The 17,691-nt window shown below is 52.2% G+C and overlaps 7 protein-coding genes across 7 annotated transcripts; 3 read left to right on the top strand and 4 right to left on the bottom strand.

The window, feature by feature from the left end:
- Positions 1-50: 50 nt before the first annotated feature.
- CCOS01_16306 (uncharacterized protein) lies at positions 51-1,205 on the bottom strand (the record flags this gene model as incomplete). The annotated part of the gene is made up of 1 exon (XM_060464442.1): positions 51-1,205. The coding sequence occupies one exon, from the start codon at positions 1,203-1,205 to the stop codon at positions 51-53; it is 1,155 nt and encodes a 384-aa protein (XP_060304938.1).
- A 1,150-nt stretch (positions 1,206-2,355) lies between these two features.
- On the top strand, positions 2,356-2,868 carry CCOS01_16305 (uncharacterized protein; the record flags this gene model as incomplete). The annotated part of the gene is made up of 1 exon (XM_060464441.1): positions 2,356-2,868. The coding sequence occupies one exon, from the start codon at positions 2,356-2,358 to the stop codon at positions 2,866-2,868; it is 513 nt and encodes a 170-aa protein (XP_060304937.1).
- A 3,806-nt stretch (positions 2,869-6,674) lies between these two features.
- Positions 6,675-6,937, bottom strand: CCOS01_16304 (uncharacterized protein; the record flags this gene model as incomplete). The annotated part of the gene is made up of 2 exons (XM_060464440.1): positions 6,675-6,759; positions 6,816-6,937. The coding sequence occupies 2 exons, from the start codon at positions 6,935-6,937 to the stop codon at positions 6,675-6,677; spliced, it is 207 nt and encodes a 68-aa protein (XP_060304936.1).
- A 986-nt stretch (positions 6,938-7,923) lies between these two features.
- CCOS01_16303 (FtsJ-like methyltransferase) lies at positions 7,924-9,327 on the bottom strand (the record flags this gene model as incomplete). The annotated part of the gene is made up of 4 exons (XM_060464439.1): positions 7,924-8,208; positions 8,267-8,395; positions 8,465-8,806; positions 9,103-9,327. 4 exons carry the CDS (start codon positions 9,325-9,327, stop codon positions 7,924-7,926), a joined length of 981 nt encoding a protein of 326 aa, XP_060304935.1.
- A 602-nt stretch (positions 9,328-9,929) lies between these two features.
- CCOS01_16302 (uncharacterized protein) lies at positions 9,930-11,864 on the bottom strand (the record flags this gene model as incomplete). The annotated part of the gene is made up of 3 exons (XM_060464438.1): positions 9,930-11,429; positions 11,490-11,774; positions 11,829-11,864. 3 exons carry the CDS (start codon positions 11,862-11,864, stop codon positions 9,930-9,932), a joined length of 1,821 nt encoding a protein of 606 aa, XP_060304934.1.
- Positions 11,865-12,637: 773 nt separating this feature from the next.
- CCOS01_16301 (OST3/OST6 family protein) lies at positions 12,638-13,806 on the top strand (the record flags this gene model as incomplete). Its single annotated transcript, XM_060464437.1, has 4 exons — positions 12,638-12,988; positions 13,056-13,156; positions 13,216-13,571; positions 13,622-13,806. The coding sequence occupies 4 exons, from the start codon at positions 12,638-12,640 to the stop codon at positions 13,804-13,806; spliced, it is 993 nt and encodes a 330-aa protein (XP_060304933.1).
- Positions 13,807-15,786: 1,980 nt separating this feature from the next.
- Positions 15,787-17,210, top strand: CCOS01_16300 (exoglucanase-6A; the record flags this gene model as incomplete). The annotated part of the gene is made up of 4 exons (XM_060464436.1): positions 15,787-16,055; positions 16,118-16,502; positions 16,593-16,705; positions 16,790-17,210. 4 exons carry the CDS (start codon positions 15,787-15,789, stop codon positions 17,208-17,210), a joined length of 1,188 nt encoding a protein of 395 aa, XP_060304932.1.
- Between the last annotated feature and the right edge of the window lie 481 nt (positions 17,211-17,691).

Genomic DNA, 17,691 nt, shown 5'->3' with positions numbered 1-17,691 from the left:
TGACTGAATCAATTGTGATATACCAAAGAAAAGTTGAAGAGAAACCGCGTTCATGCGTGGACACGGGCCTGCGCAGTTTCGCTGCGAGTCTCGCTCTCGCTGACAACGCTTCCAACCTCGGACCAGCTAGCGGGAGTCATCATACCCTCGCTCTCACTCAGCACATCGTAGTAGCGGCTATTGTCGCCGGCTCTAGACGAAGCGGCATCGTTGGCGACGTCCTCGCCGGAGCCAGCGAGGGAGGCCGAGTCGGTGGGGGTGAGTTCGCCTTCGCTAACAAGCTCGGGTTCGGACATGGGTACGGGAGGCGACATGGGAAGCGGTGAGTAAAAGTTGGAGGGGCTGGACCCTTGTGCCCAGGCTTGGATGGAGGCATAGGCTTCTTCGCGGTTCTCTTGGCCAGCAGTCATGTACTCGTCGGCACCGAGCTCGCGGTCGAGAGTCGTGGACTTTTCAGATTGGGATGAAGTTTCAGAGACGTCGACCAGAGGGGGCATTTGGGCAATGGTGGCGGCAATGTCTCGGGGGCGTTCGTCGGCGTCGCGGGTGGTGGCGCTGTAAATGTCTGACACGGCCTCGTCGTGGGCGGGGGACAGGGAGCTGGGCTCTTCCATGACTGGAAGATCTTCCTGATCGATCTGGTGTTCGTCGGCGAAAGGGTTGGCGTAAAGCGAAGCGTTGAGGCCGCGGACACCCTCGGGACGGCGTCGAATAAGCCCCTCGTCGTTGTAGGTGGTTGCGCCCGTGTTGTAAACGAAGGATCCCTTCTCGCCACTCTTGTCCTCGTGCAAAAAGTCATCGAAAGATCTGCCTCGCGCTGGGCCTGGTGGCGGCAGCTCCCGCGATCCGGATTCTTCGGCTTCGATTCTCTCCTTCTCCTTCTTGGCCAAGGCCACGGCATTCCAATACAAAATCTCCTCGCGCTGGCGGCGGCGTGTCTCGTCATCGGCGTCGACTCCGGCTTCAGCCCCTCCACGGGACTCTAGGAAACCCTGGGCGTCCTCGGGTCTGTTGAACATGGGCGGGCGGTCGTTGGGCTCGAAACCCTCGCCCAAAGAGTGTAAGGCCATGGCGATGCGTCTCCGGACATCGTTGGCATATCGCTGAAGTTCTGGTGACTCGTAGATGGCAATAGCAGCTGCAACGGCAACAGACACAGCAATAATGCCGGCTGAAGCCAGGGCACCGTTGTTAACACCAGGCATCGTCAAGCGTCGAGGCAGTCAGAGTTGTAGGGAATGAAATGGCGAGAAACGGTGAGGTAGCAGGGAGCGAAACAGGTTGGTTGCAATTTTGCAAAAAGGCAAAAAGAAACAGATGAAATAGCAACCCGAGAAACGAAACTGTCAAGCTCTAAATTGGCCACGCGCCCGAACAAGTCAGGATTGCGTGGTCCTGGATGCCATTTGCCACAGGCCTGACCACCTCAGGCAAGCAACGTGATTCGCAAGAGCGCTGACGCGGGGTAGTGTAGGAACGTGTATCCGTAGTGTAGGCTCCGAAGGAATAGCAGAACAGCAGATCGTCGGGCGGTGTTTGGGGATGCGGGCATGGGGGGGGGGATTCGGGGGAATTTCCATCCATTGAGACGGAGGGGCGGTAGGCGGCGACAAGGGGGTGGTTGTACAGATGAATGTCACTGACCTTTGGCGGCGATTGGCACAGGCATTTCGAGCAACCTCTGATCAGCAGGCCAAACGCACTTTGAAAATAAAGTATTGACCAGAGGTTGTAGATGCGAAAAGGAAGAGTGTGTGAAGGAAGTACGGTATGTAGGTGAGGGAAGTGGGAGGAATCGGAGCAAAGTCAAAGGAAGCGAAGAGAAAGGGAGATGGTGTAAGTGAGAGGGTGCGTTGCGTTGCGGCAGGCTGGCGACTTAGATACCTCTCTACGACGGTACCTTTCTTACCTTTTCTCACCTTGTCTTTTCCCTTCAACGGTGCGGGTTCTCTTGGGGGATTGCGTATTCCCTTACCGCAGCTTGAGCTCCCTCTCGCCGCATATGGACCTTGGTAGGCATGCCGCAGCCGTCAGGTACCTAGAGATAGGTCGGCAGGACGGGAGGCCTTGAAAGTACCTTGACGAGCGCTCTCGGTGGCCCCGTACTACTATTCTTCCAGACCCAGTACCTCTTCTGCCCTCACAAAGTCGGATCCAGGGCTGCCGCAAAGGGGGAAGGCCAGGAACGTCCAACCAATAGCCCGCTGCTGCTTGACCATACTTGGCGGGGGATCCCTGGACGTGACTTGCGTAGGGGGCGTCCGAATGGCTTAGCACCGATAAGATGGTGACAGTTGGATTTTTCGGTTGACTTTGGTACCTAGGCCTCGTGGTCCGCCTCGCCGCGAGACAGGCATGGACACTATCGTCCGAGTCCGCGGCGTGCGGTCAAACGTCCAACGAGTCACCCACCGCTTTGCCAGAGAGCCTAGACTTAGAAGAGGACAGAGGGGCGCCTGCGCGTGCTTGATGGTCTTGAGTTGGTTCATGTTTGGGGGCGCCGCCGCATGGCAATCCAGGCACCCACTCACGTCGCTTGACTCCCTGAAGGACCTTGTGGATTGTGGGTTGTACTTGTTGCCACCCACCGCAAGCTTCATCACCTATTTGCTGCCAGAGCCCCCAGCTGCGCCCGGCTGGAGGAAGCATGGCGCCGTTTATTGTCTCCCAGCCAAGCTGGAGGTGAAGCCTCTAGGGTGCGGCATCCTTCCGTCGGTATTGCGAGAATGCGATCCGCGGCGCGAACATCCCGCTGGTAAACGCCGAGCGATGAGCAACCAAGCCGAGATAGCACTCTCGTGGTCGAGAACGAGACGGGCATGTCCCACAAAAATCTGGCGGGGGTTGAGGGCCGAATCGCCCGCGTGACTCGCTAACGCAAGGTCGGTGTGCAAGCAACGGCTGTCACGATAACATGCTCCGGTACTTCATGCAATAATAGTTTGTTGAGCTGGTAGGGCGTTGGAGAGAAATCCTCGATCGATGTAGCCTTCGAGAGCCACTCTCCTCTTCTCCTCTTGATCAGACCGGTTCTGGCGCTTCGCAGCTCACAGATCGGACGTCATCCGCCATTGTAAGATGAATGCATCGAGTTGCACGATGAGGGTTTAAGTCATTCTTCTGATGTACGTCGGTATACGTCTGGAGGAAGGCACCTTACTCTGTAATTGTTAGTGTGCTCTTACTTGAGGCTTGGTGCTGCCGCCCACCGGCTGCGGGGCGCCACTGAATCCGGACATGGGAATCCACCTTGTAGTAGTGCAGCAGGTCGGCTCCGGGAACTGTTCGGCCCCGCTCCGGCTGCAATTCCGATTTTGGTACAACCCTGTCGGCAGAGCGGCCCAACGACCCATCCGGAGGGCCAAATCAAGAGTACGAGGTCCAAGAAAACGCTTCAGTCTTGCTTGATGCAACTTGCTCGCGGCACAGCCTAGTTCCCCTGCCGACAGTTGATCAGCGACAGTTTACCATACTTCAGTGGCCGTGATCCACCGTCCTCAATCCACCGTCCTCAATAACATGAGAAACTCGCTAAATGGTTGATTTCTATGGCTAAAAAAGACACGCATACTCGTTCGCAACATACTTCAGGCCAAGGATCATATCTCATAGCGCCCTGCTCGTGATATTGCAACACCTTATGCCTCGATGTGAATGGTTTTTATGTAGATATACTCCCAATTTGCGCGTACTAGTGTACGTACTCACTGAGATTATGTTTCATGGAGTACTGGCTGGAATCCCCAATCTGCTTGCTAGCGAATCCTGCCGAAGACTACACCTGAGCAGCCTCACCAAGCGAACGCCAAAGATCTCCATAGACGAAGACGCAAATAGTAACATTAGACTTGCCAAGCAAGCAAGTAGGTGATTCTGGCTGCAAGGATACTGAGCTTGAGGTTTTGTACATTGAAAATATAAGACGTGACACAAACAGCGTTCCAGCGTTGGCTTTCAACATGTTGGATTCCAATGTGAGGGGGGCAATCACCGACTTTCAGAAGAGGTTGTAAAAGGATGGTGATTCTGGCAACCGACATTGAAGGAGCTTATCTTATGAACTCAAGTAGCCGTGCTGAGGAAAATCTGCGCCGAAAGTAAACCGAATGCTGTTTGAGGAGTTCTTCAGTTGTATATCGTCGAACAGCACTTGTAATATTAGCGTCACTCACCGCCGAGATACACCTGGGTGTCGACAACTTCATACATACCTTATATGTACGTATGCTTGTGCTAGCTCTCTAGCACCATAATAGTTGCTAGATGGCCGTGAATGGGAACCCAGAAAGATCGGTATCACTCCCCGAGCTTAGCGTGACCTCCATGACAACCTCAGATACTCGCTCTATCTGGTCGTACCTGGTCCTGAACAGGACTTGACGCTATACCCATATGTCTGTATAGATTTCTTCTTGTGCAAACCTGGAAAGCCGATGTAGATGCACCTTTTTCCCGCCATTAATGAAGCGAGGAGGAAGAGCATGTAGTAGAGATTCACATTCAGCGCCATCCACACTACCGAAATGATCTTACTAATTCAAGTATTCTGGCAAGGCATCGCAGGGCAACTATCTAACCACCGGTGCTTATCTACGACGGACTAAAGTTCACATCTCTCTGCTGCTAACTTTGGCTGTATTCATACCTTACTTATCCATGCTTCCCTGCAGTCAACTAGCTGTACGTTATCCTTCGCTGCTCTAGACGGTATGAACCACTAGGTGAACGTCGAGCTGGGAACCATTCGGGCGTGTGGTAGTATAATAACGAACCGTGGTACTTCGGAAGACACCGCAGAAATCTAAAAACGCTTGTTTGCTTGTGAGTATTCGTGATGTTTGAGGTAAGGTATCAACGACTGACAAAACCCCATGCGGGTCCACCACATGCGATTATCGTGAACCCACCAAAACTTCAAAAACATACAACACCAGGTATTCGCTGGTCGTCACCGACCCAACTACTAATCCGGCCCTCATTGGCTTATCTATGGGAGAGCGGACGGGATCCCGAGTTTTCCAATGGGTATGGTCGTATGTGACGGTTAGAGTCGAGGGAAGCACCTATATCGCGAGATCGGGGAAGGTTGAAATGGATGTTTTTCTTGATTTACACAAAGAGATGGCCGGAAGAAGTGAGTTTTTCTCAGAATGGAACCTAGCTTATGTCCTAACTGGAACGTAGGCCTTTCGTGTAGAGTCGACAATTGCTCGATTGTCCGCTTTGTCGAAGCCGTATTATCATTCATCTTTCTACTAACGAAACATAGACCCGTAAGACTTGCATACGCGTTTGGCGGCCGAAAATATAGAATTTCAAGAATCAAACAGTTGGATCTCGTATTACATTTCAAGAGCTTTCATCATCCCAGCAAGTAATACTCGCCAGCTTGGAGGGGGGTTCGCCACAGGAGTGATATGTCACCCACTGAACCCCCTCAAAGGCCGACGGCGCCCTCAAATCGTCTCGCATGGCTAATGGGATTCGGAAAACAATCTCTCGAGTCAGAAATCCGTCTCCGTGGCATATTGTACCCGGCAACTAACTGATGGCACTGTCTAGTATCCGACCCCCTAGCTACTAAGAAGCTGACGAGCACTGGTGAGAGTAGAAGAGCTACCAAGCTTCATCTTAGACTCGTCCGCCGGACCACGGCATTATTCAGCAACCGGACGGTCCACGACGATGGAGACAACGGATTTTTAGAACACCGTCCATACTAGGCCGTAAGGACTGGCAAATCACGAATTCGCCGCTCAGACGTGGAGCTAATGTAGCCCTACACGATACAATGTACAACATGGCCGCCCACGGCTCTAGCGGGCTTGAGACTAGCGGGATCAAGAAAATGCTTGTATCATGGCCAACCGGTGGCGTGAGATGACTGTTGCTCAGGAGCAGGCGACAAACATCGACCCAAAGGAGTCTGGTGGAGCTGTGTTCTAGAGGAAGCCGTCGACACACCGTCTGGATCAGGGTCCGCCGGACGAGATCCACCGAGTCAACGTGGGATCAAATTATATGCCCTTCTCAATAATCTCATGCTGCCATGCATTGCATGTAGAACTTTCGTTATCGGATCGGGATTCGCTCTCGCTGACTTTGGTCTCCGGAAGTGCCGGATGTTAGGCTACCCGCGGGAAAGCGTCTTTTGATGGGTTTGACGGATCTGGTCAGTGACGTTGTACACAGTATGCAATTTAGAGTGAGGTATAGTGAAGAACAAGTTCATTGCCCATCTACTTCCCGAAGAAATAAGCAAAGAAGACAAAATTGTCAGCTGCGAGCTGCTCTATACGCCAATATTTTCCAAACCTCCGTGCAGACCCTGCTTCCGCCCTTCGCCTTTTCGCTCCAATGCACACCGGCGTGTTGCCATATACGTGCTTCGAGTAATTTCTCACGCACACCGGAGTTGACGGATAGCATGCCCCCGAGTATTGGTTGTGGAGTTGAATATCTTTGCCGTCGGCTCCGATCAGAGGTTGCACGTTGGTTCTCAAGGGGTTTCCTATTCCTCCATATGTCGTGCCTATGTAACGCCGTGATTGCGCCGTTTAAACAAGTGGTGGGCTTTCACCATCCTATCCCGTCACCGTTTTTGACCGCGCCGTCTTCGAGATTTTTCTTTCCCTGCCCGACATTCTTAGTCGAGAAAGTTTTAAGGCCTTCTTCTAGTGGGAGCTGCTGATGGTCGAAGCAGATGATGAGCTGGTCTGTGAGTCGGTAGAGTTTGTCCTCGTCGCCTTCGTGCGCTCGCTTGGGGACCGTATTAGTGCGAATTGTGAGAGATCGAGCACGGTTGCTTCACTCACTACGTAGAGCGGTCCTGGAGATGACACTCATACTTGGCACTGCCAGTCTTGAACTGGAAACGGATGCCCTTGTTCTCCAGTACGGTCTGGAGTTGACCATTCTGAGCGTCGGCGGAAGGCATGTTGAAGTTTGCGGAAGAGGATGCTCGAGGGTGTTAAGTTGCGGTTGTCTTTGAAATGTTACGAATGGTGTAAAACGATTGTCGGTAGACAAAGTGAGCAAGATACTGTTCGGAAAGAGACAATGGAGGCAAAATGAAAGGAGCAGCAGCTTGTTTATATATTACAGAGCAAGGGCTTTCGCAACACTAATACGGCTGCCGACTTCTCCAAAATCGTTGGCCACCCGCTTAGACTCGCAACAGACCTGCGCGGAAGAAAAGGCCCCAGCACTGGCGAACCTTGGGGTTCGCCGATTCGGGGACGAGGACTACATATTACATGGAAGTGGTCCACCCCGCAAAGATCCACTGCTAAGGCAAGGAGGGCAAGGGAAGCCGATATGAGCGATATTCGAATTTGAGTTGGAGACTGGGAATGGCCGTCAACCCCGAGTTTAATCGAGAGATGGTAGGCATTCGTTCATTTGGCCTGCATGGTACCCCATATTGCCTAGCTTACGGACCACTCGGTCACAGTGTATCCCAATGCTCATCTACATGCTCAGATACCAAGCACCAACATGGGGTCTTAGTCTTGAAAGGACCTAGACTAGATTCCGGAGTATTGTTTCTGCCCCCCATCCCATCGATTCGTAGTAGGGTTCTTGGGCACGCGACATCCTGTATCCGGTACGATGGTATTCAAGGACCCCATTAGGATCGACACTCGGTTTTACAACACCAAGAGGTATTACTCGGGCAAAGTCCTACTTCGAACCAATTGCTGACTACCATCTCTGCGCGTGATGTACAATACACCGCTGGGGCTTTCTTCCTGGGGCAGCTAGAGATGACCGACCCCTTTCTCGGTTATCCCATTCGCATTCCGTGAAAGCTCTACAATCAATTGTCTTCAGCTTGCCCTCTGTATCGTAACACGGCAGTACCCGTGACTTAAACCTTACAGCTTCTCTTGACTTTCATACTCGTACACGTCCAACAGTTGATTACAAGTCGTCACTCTCCAAGCTTACGTTTCCCTTCCTTCTGAGTGCGACAAAGTACGCCTCTTTCGAGTCCTGTGAACGAGTCAGCGTATTCCCATACACAATGTGGCTCTCTGTCCCTACACTGCGAGATGACTCTGGCTTCTCTCGAAAAACCTTTGCAAACAAGGTCTTCAGCTTCTTTTCAAACTCTCTGTCCTCGGAGCCTTGATAGAACTTGCAGACAAAATGCCCGCCGTTCTTGAGTGTGTCATTGGCGAACTGCAGTGCCGCTCCGCATAGATCCTTGGTTTCTCACCTCAGTAACTTGATAGACAGCAGCAGGGAAGAGAAAGATACGTACCATACTCCCAGCGTGGTCTCGGAATGCCATGCCGCTCGTGTTCATCATCCTATGATAGGGATTACTAAGACTGTTCACGCCGAACCCACTGGTCTGGTCCCAAGGTGCTGACATGTCACTCAACACAATCTGGTCCTTACGTCAGTCTGCAACGTCCTAAAAGATCTTGATGAAGGGGGAATAACGGGAAAGACTCACATCCACCAATCGACCTTTCTTAGCTTCCGACCCATCCTTGGCGGTACTTGAAGTTTCGGACGCTGCTCTCTCCATGTCGATGTAGCTCGGTTTTTCCTCAATGACTGTAGCCTCGCTATCCGCAGGTGATTCTTCTTCGTCGTTCTCTTGTTCTTCATCTTCTTCTGCTGGCAGTGAGTTCCGCTTGCGGTGCCTGGCTCGCTCGAGATAGTCCTTCACCATGCCCTGGACGTCGGGTGAAAGGAAGTTGCCTTGGATTGTTGAGACGCCCTTGGGTGGCTGTGCGGGTATGATGTCGATGCCCAGGATCTGGCCATTTGGCTTCGTGCGCTCGACAGCAACCTGTTTAGCGATGTTACACGTACTCTCCCCTGACGCGCGACTCTCCGTTCATCTAAGAAGTCTTCTTAAAAACCGACGTACCTGAGACCAACTTCCTGGAGCATACCCCTTCATCGCTTTCTCAGCCTCATTGCCTCAATGACTCTTGAAAGGGACATCAAGCTACTCTCGGAGACTCACCAGATCTACTACCGTCTGCCCTTTGCGAAATATCTTGTATTTGGCATCCATCTGCAATCTTCGTTACCATTTTTTGCCCTTGATTGACTTCATAACAAGATTTGATGGTTTCGTACCTCTAGGAGCTTGAATGCAGCCCGACTCTTGAGCCCCTGCACCTTGGCCTCGCGGGCGAAAAAGTCTTTACCCTGTCTCATCTTCCACCGCGAGTTGGAAGAAGATGCGCGCGTCTGCAAAGTCTCAGGAAAGCTTTTTTGACATTGCTTACATGTTGTGAATATGCTGGAAGAGGGTCGGCGCAAGGCAGCGCTCCACAGAGGGCGATATGCTGCTTCTGACATTGTGCGGATGTGTTGTGACAATGGTGGTTAGGATGAGGTTGGGCGTCGTCTTCTCAGTTCTCATATGACACGTCAAGACTGTTGATAAGAGTCGGCAGATTTGACCACGCTTGAGCGTTCAAAGCCGCTTTGTCGCCCGATGCTCATGAAATGAACGATGAGAGACGTTGAAGGGAAGCTTCTGCAATGGAGGGTGAGCTGGGAGACTTTATTGGCCCAAGCTTCTCGGATACGACTAGGGGTAAGACTCTAAGGCGACCTCAGGTTTTGACAAGGTATTGGCTTCACTTCTTTCCGCGTCCAACATCTCCTTAGGCACGACTGAAAGCCCTCGGAGCGCTTAATTACACGGATACTTGCAACAAAAATCATTGATCAGGACGCAAAATTCTGGCAAAATGGCAACCGCATGCGGTCTCTTAATTGGGGGCTTAGAAAACCCTACTTTATCTTTACATAAATCTCACCGACTAGCCAACCCTGAACGTAAAAACAACCGACCGAAAACGCCGCCAATGCATTGCCCCTTTTGACTCCTCCCGTTGAGCTGAAATTCCAAGGAAAAGCATTCTTCGCTTGAAAGCACAATTATTCAAAGCCAATCACGCCAGGAAGCTGGCACCGACTCCCCTTCTGTCCTTCTTGAGCGGCGAGAATGACTTCTTGCCAAAAGCGCCAGCGTTCCTCACCATGCTAAGATGAGTCTTGCCGAGAGCTCTGCCGGCACCCATACCAACCTTGCCAGGCCGCTTGGTAGCAGCGGGAGGCGCTTCGCCGTCGTCATCATCGAAGAGTGTTGCAGTTTCACCGCCCAACTTGCGCTTCTTCTTCTTGACTTCTTGTTCGCCCTTGCTAGCAGCGGGAACCTTTGCGGGAGCCAGATTCTCTGGCTCGTCAGAGTGAGGCTCCTCCAGCACCTGCTCAAGAGGAGCACTTGATGGAATGTGAGGTTTGTCAGCCGCAGCCGAGACCCCCTGCACAGGCATATTTGGCGATGTTTCCGTCAAGGCCTTCTTTGGTCGGCCACGGGGCTTCTTTGCTTCACCATCATTCTTGGATTTCGGCTTTGCTTTCGTTGTCTTGGTGGGGGCAGGCTTATCCGCGGATTCTTCCTGCTCTTCAACCTCCTCCAGCTGTTCTGGCGCATCTGCAATCTCGACCTCGGTCCTAGTATCGATCTCGACCTCTTGGGAATGAGACTGGTGGGACAGAGGGATATAGCTGACATCAGCTTCCTCGTCCTCTTCGGCGACGGCATCCTCGACATTGAGCGTCTTGGACTTGGCCAAGAATGGAGTAATGGAGAACAGTGACTTCTCGCCCAACATCGTCTGCTCAAGACCCTTCTTCTTAGCAGGGCGCCTGCCGCGAGTGATGTCTTCTGGCGTGCCAAGGCTCATGTCGTTCATGGTGACCTCTTCAACTCTTCGCTTCTTGCCGGCCTGCGCCTTTGCGCCTCCGGCACGCGCAGGAAGCTGTGCACTCGGTATCACTGCTGGTCGAGCTCCCAACTCCGCACGAACGGCCTTCAACTCATCCTGAGCGTTGCGCAACTTGGACTTGACCGTGTCTAGGCGCTGTTCGAGCATCTCATTTTGCGTTTGGGCCTCAGATAGAGCCATTTCATGTTCTTTTCGTAGCCTCTCCCGCTCCCGCCTCTCGACTGAAAGCACCTTCTCCATCTCTTGGATCTTCTGAGCCAACTCGCGTTCCGCCTTCTTGGTCTCTTGTCCAGCCTTTGCGGCTGAGACGGCAGCCTCAAGCTCTTCCTGCAATTGTTCCTTTTCACGCTTCTCCGTCGTCAGCTTCTTCTCGACGTCCTTGAGCCTGCGCCGCAAATCGTCTTCGGTCGATTTGTCGCCTTCCGCTTGTGCCGTCTGCTGTTCCCGTGCTCGTTTTTCGGCAGCCAATTCTACTTCAGCCATATTCAGCTGACGCTCTAACTCCAATTTCTCGGCGATGACATTTTGCTGGTGGGCGACTTGCGACCGTAGATGCTCCAGTTCAGGTTTCATGGCGTTCACCTCCCGAGAGAGGGCAAGCTTCTCTGCAAGGACTTTCGTAGAATCTTGAGACAGGCTGTTGAGGGATTCGAGTTCGGCCTGGCACATTCGAGGTTAGGATAGTTCGTCGGGTGTTTCCGAATCGGCGTTCACACCAACCTTGATGTGACCAAATTCCCTCTTCTGAGCCTTAAGCTGTGTGTCCTGATCGCGATTTGTCGCCTTTAATGATTCCAAGTCACTGCACGTTTGGTCGAACTTTTCGGACAACTGGTTGACTTGCGCTTCCCTTTCGGCAAGCTGCTCGCGTAATGTCGCGTTCTCATCGAGAAGAACTTGTTTGGTGACCTTCTGTCTTCGCGTGTCTTCCTCCTTGACGATGAGCTGTGCTTTGTGGATGTGTTGCTGGTGTTTCATCTCGAGCTCGTGAGCCGCAGCGGCCCTCTGTGTGAGAAGTTAGAGACATACCATTATTTACTGTCCGACTACTAGACTTACCTCTTCCGAGTCCATGTTCCTAGTCTTGCAAGGCATAATGGCGGTGTTGTGCAGTTGCTTCTGCGCTGGAAGCGCGTTGACGCGTTGGATTCGGAGGCCCCTAACGTGGTGTTGTGTCGCTTGAAGCTACGGCGTTATGGTTCAGAAGTCTTCTTTCACCACAATGCGCGATAGTGGAGATGCCCGCGCGTAAATCGATTGAGGTTCGCGATGTCGATGTTGAGATGGTGGTGTGTTTGGGTTGATTTTGAAATGGAGTACCAATGGGCAAGGTAAACATGGTTCCCAAAGCAGTTAGTTCATCGACGCCTCCCCCCCCCCCCCGGCTCCAGGCAGACTGTCTCCATAGTTTCTGAACTATGTACTCCGTACGCTGATGTCTCGGTAAACGGTTTGACGGTTCAGGGTGACATAACACTGGGATAGTTCAGGGTGCCTGCTTCCCCTAGGAAGAACCAAAATCCGAATCCGAGCGAGCTACCCCCGACAGCCCCGATCGTGCTTTCCTTCCACACCCCAATCGAGGTACCTTACCGTACCTTTCGTACTTAAGCCAAAACAGGAACGATACGTACACAACCTTGAGACTTGACCCACTTCTCTGTGGGTTGTCTGCCGCTGTTGAGAGCTGTCCAGTTCGAGCTGTTGAAGTTCAGTGTGTGGCATCTCGACGACACTCGCGGCGCGCACCAGTTCGTTACGCCAGCCCGACTTCAATATCACCAGCAACGGCCAATTGGCCACATCCTCAACCTTTCGATCGCCTCCCAAGCTATTGTTGCGTCTGAATCACCGACGCATCCCTAAAAATGCACTTCCTTCGCTCCCTCCTAGCGGGAACCTTTCTCGCTGCCGGCGTCTTCGCAGCCAAGAAGACCCCCGAAGAACGATTCAACGATTTCCACGCAAAGGCCCTTACCTCGTCTCCGATCAAGCTCGCCGATACCAGCTACAAGTCTTTGACTTCTGCTCCCCGCGATTACACCGTTGCAGTCCTCCTGACCGCTCTCGAGAATCGATTTGGTTGCCAATTGTGCCGCGAGTTCCAGCCGGAATGGGATCTTCTGGGCAAGACCTGGACCAAGGGCGACAAGAAGGGCGAGTCGCGCCTTCTCTTCGGTACTCTCGATTTCTCTGATGGCCGTGAGGTCTTCATGTCGGTAGGAAAACCCAGCCCGGAACCAGGTGATAATGGACTCGGCCAAGAACTAATACGATCACTACCAGCTCGGCCTCCAAACCGCCCCCGTCCTGCTCCTGTTCCAGCCCACCATCGGTCCTCACGCTGTTGCTGCTGTCGATCCTCTGCAATACGACTTTACCAGCGGGTGAGCTATCTGTCTCAAGAACGGAGTACCTCGTAGAATAAGCTAACGACTTAAAACAGACCTCAGTCTGCTGAACAGGTTCATGCCTGGCTGTCGAGACACCTTACTGACCGACCTCACCCTCCGGTGAAGCGCCCGATCAACTGGATGCGATGGATTTCTAGCATCACCATTGTCCTTGGTCTTGGCACTGTCCTCGTTACTGCCTCGCCTTACATCCTTCCCGTCATTCAGAACCGCAACTTATGGGCCGCTATTAGTCTCATTGCCATCCTGCTCTTCACCAGTGGGCACATGTTCAACCATATCCGCAAAGTTCCCTACGTTGCTGGAGATGGCCGGGGTGGTATCAGCTACTTTGCCGGTGGCTTCCAGAACCAGTTCGGTTTGGAGACCCAGATCGTAGCTGCTATCTGTTTGTTTACACCCCCCTTCACGTCAAGTCTAAAAGCTAATCAAAAGTAGACGGTGTCTTGGCTTTCTGTGCCATCTCTCTCACCGTTAAGGTGCCTCGTATTGGCGACAACAAGAGACAGCAGGTTGCTGTTCTGGCCTGGGGTGGTGTTCTGTTCATCATGTACAGCTTCCTTCTCAGCGTTTTCCGCATCAAGAACGGTGGCTACCCGTTCTCTCTGCCTCCTTTCATGTAAGGATGCTATTTGACAAGCCGGCACTATCGGAAAGAACGACCTGCGCTAGCAACTTCTCGTCTGGCTTCGAGTTGTTCGCCATCGCTGTTCGCTATGATAGCCATACCTTGGCAGTGGCCAAGAGCCCCGGTGTCACCATTGACACAAATGTAACATAGCGGAAAGAAGTCACCAGAAACTCATAGAGGGGGTGATTGGACGTGGTAAAATGACGTTCCACGAATTGAACTACAAAAGCATCGTAACGCATTTTTCCACCTCTGTTGGGATTCGTTCACTGTAGTTTCGTTGAGCAAGGCACAAGGGAATGGCTTATGCCCTATCCGCAAGTCCCCCTTTGATCGCAATGTGCTTGTGTCTCGCGGTGCTTTGACATTTATACCAGACCACGAGTCGACTCTATCTTTGCATTAAACCTAGGTGATTGGTCTATATTTATTGGGCTCCTTCTCAGTCGCCTCTAGAAACCATGTTCACACGCCCAATGCCTCTTTTATCCCTCTATCGGGATGCTGCCTCAAGATCAACTAGGTTATTGTCTCGAACTTCCAATTGAATAGTATATTGCGTGAATAATATGAAGCTCCGAACTATCAAGCAACCTCAGATTGGGTTAAACGAGGTTCACGGGACTACGACGCATGGCCTTCACTTATCCAGGTGACTCTTCGGGCAGATTGATAAGCACCGAATTCTTTATTGCTTGTCATGCTGACAGTTGTCTCCTGCCTAACGAGGTTGAGCCCGGGGCCGCATGGCAGCATTTAATATCAATGAATTGTCGCACCATTCTAACTATGGAGGCGAATAGAGGAGGTTTCATCCGGCAGCACCTGACCAATTTACAGTTGAAGTAGCCAAGCCGTGAAGCTAGGATCGGAGTTTTTAGCCGGCCAAGGAGAAATTAAGCACTCAGCACGAGGATTGTCCCCCCGCTGATCTGGGGTTGTTGCCGGCTAAAGTGATGACTACCACCCTAGCTCGTAACACTTTATTTTGTCCTCAGGAACTCTAGAGGAACGAATCACTTTAGTCAGGATTGGTCATTAGCCACCTCGTCTGCTTGGGGTAATACTGTTTTGACTGGAGGCTCTGGGGTGTCTGGAATAATTAGACTCGCCGTATGGTACTGTAATTCTTCGGGCAACATCGATTTCGAATATGCGCACTAGGTCTGCTTCAATTTTCTTTCACTTTCATATGTTTTTGCTATACAACACGTATTCAAAAACAAGGGGATGGAGATATGTGAAAACAGCCGGAAAAGGCAAGTAAACTGCAAGGTTTACTAGAGCATCAAACTCTCTGCACCTACTGCTCGCCATGGTAAAACAATTACGCCGGGAGTACTGGATATCTTACGATACCCGGTTAAGACGGCCCGTCCTCGAGGAAATCTGCCAAGTTGGATGGCACCATCACTCGTCCACGTTTGGGATAATTGTGCAGAATAGGAGATCTGCTCTCGAATGGTCGAAACGGAGGTTGGTTTGACGAGGTGACATTTTCTAATATTGCAAATACCACAATGTTCTGGGTGCTCTAACCATAATACTAGACTCGTAAGCCAATCATTCCTTGATTATTAGATGAAGTTGTCAATCTGGCGGTGATCTTTGCATCGAGAACCCTTGATCGTGAGGTGCTTTGGTGGACACCGCGTAGCATGAGTTTTGTCTGATTGCAGTCGTGACAGAGCCCATCACCTTGCCCATGAGAACCGCTCCCTTGGCTGGACATTTTTGGTTCGGAGGCTTGAGACCGAAATCAATACAGCCACCGGGCCTGGTGCCTGATTGCCGTTACTCAGAGTTTCAGGGATGAACAAAATGCAAGACTTCGGAGGTTGACCATCCTTTCAAGGTATTACCGGTGTAGATAAATAGTGTCATGGCTCCCAGTGCAATCATGGCTCTCATCAGAATCTCAGCATCGCTACTACAGAGCTCATCATCTTAAGAGAGTATTATTATCATCAAGATGAAGTTCACCGCCGCTACATTGGCGGCTTTGGCCTCAACAGCCATTGCTGCCCCTTCTCAGACGATCAAGGAGCAACCTCGGGCAGCAGCCGCTGCATGCTCTGCCAACGTCTCCCTGGATGCGAAGACCAATGTCTTTTCCAAGTACACCTTACACCCCAACAGCTTCTACCGTGCAGAGATCCAGGCTGCAGCTGCAGCCATCTCGGACAGTACGCTCAAGGCCAAGGCCCTGAAGGTTGCTGACATCGGCTCCTTCCTTTGGCTGTATGTTGGACATCTACGAACCCTTCCTTACGCAATATGATACTGATATTGCAGCAATGCAGTGACACCATTGCCAACATCCAGCGTCTCACGCCCGCCATCGCTGATGTTCCCTGCAACAACATTCTCGGTCTGGTCATCTACGATCTCCCCGGCCGTGACTGCGCTGCCAAGGCCTCCAACGGCGAGCTCAAAGTCGGCGAGCTGAGCCGCTACAAGACGGAGTACATTGACCCCATTGTCAAGATCCTGAAGGCGAACCCCAAGACCGCCTTTGCTCTCGTCATCGAGCCTGACTCTTTGCCCAACTTGGTCACCAACGCCAACCTCGCAACCTGTCAGGCCTCGGCATCGGGCTACCGCGATGGCGTTGCATACGCCATACAGGCTCTCAACCTTCCCAACGTCGTCATGTATCTCGATGCTGGCCACGGAGGTTGGCTTGGGGTAAGTTCATCATCACATCCGTCCAAGCGACATGTTCTCGCACAGTCTTGCTTTCCATATCCTGATCATGTTGTCTGACTGGATTCATAGTGGAACGACAACCTCAAGCCTGGTGCCGAAGAGCTCGCCAAGGCATACAAGGCCGGCGGCAGCCCCTCGCAGCTTCGAGGCATCGCCACCAACGTTGCCGGATGGAACTCTTGGTAAGTCTAGCTCATATGCTCAAACCTTTGAAAAGTAGGAAACAACGCAGCGAGAGCCATTTCACTGACATCGCGTACCTACAGGGACGCCGAACCCGGTGAATTCGCCAACGCCCCAGACGGCCAGTACAACAAGGCCCAGAACGAGAAGAAGTACGTCACCCTTCTCGGCGCCGCCCTTCAGACGGCCGGCATGCCCAACCACGCCATCGTCGACACGGGCCGCAACGGCGTTCAGGGCCTCCGTCTCGAGTGGGGCGACTGGTGCAACGTCAACGGCGCCGGCTTCGGCCTCCGCCCCAGCGGCAGCACCGGCCTCGAGCTCGCCGACGCCTTCGTCTGGGTCAAGCCCGGCGGCGAGTCCGACGGCACCAGCGACTCGAGCGCCACGCGCTACGACTCGTTCTGCGGCAAGTCGGATGCCTACAAGCCATCTCCCGAGGCTGGTACCTGGAACCAGGCCTACTTTGAGATGCTGCTCAAGAACGCCAAGCCTGCCTTCTAAATGGAAAAGAAAGGCTTCCGCTACTCTGGCCATGTTGACCGCAGCGAGAACCCTTCATTGTGCTGAGAAAGGGGGCCTCTGCTGAATTTTGTCTTTCACACATGGCCTAGTTAAATTCTCTTCGTATATATACAATGCCAAGTCTTCATATATCTGTATCATTCGTGTCTTATTCTAAGTGATCCAGTGAGGGGCATGGGTCTTGAAAAAGTTGCGACTAGACAACATACGAGAAAGAGACTCGGTCGTCACAACTCACAGCAAGAAGGCCACCGTGCTCATCATGAAGGTAGTTGCTTACCCTGTGTTCTGCATAACATGGGGGGATAGTCGTTGCTAAAATGCCAAGTCTACAGACGTGACGTTGAAGGACGAGTTTTCACAGTCATCACTCAAGGCAGGATTGATGCGAGTGTGAGCTGACCAAGTCAACATCACGAGTTGAATGAACGAGAAACAGGATTTTTTTGAGTTTGCCAGG

Source organism: Colletotrichum costaricense (genome assembly GCF_030867565.1).
Source record: "Colletotrichum costaricense strain IMI 309622 chromosome Unknown Scaffold_29.1, whole genome shotgun sequence".
NCBI classification, from domain to species: domain Eukaryota; kingdom Fungi; phylum Ascomycota; class Sordariomycetes; order Glomerellales; family Glomerellaceae; genus Colletotrichum; species Colletotrichum costaricense.
Note: the sequence above shows the minus strand (reverse complement) of the source record. Positions and strands in the feature narration are given on the sequence as shown.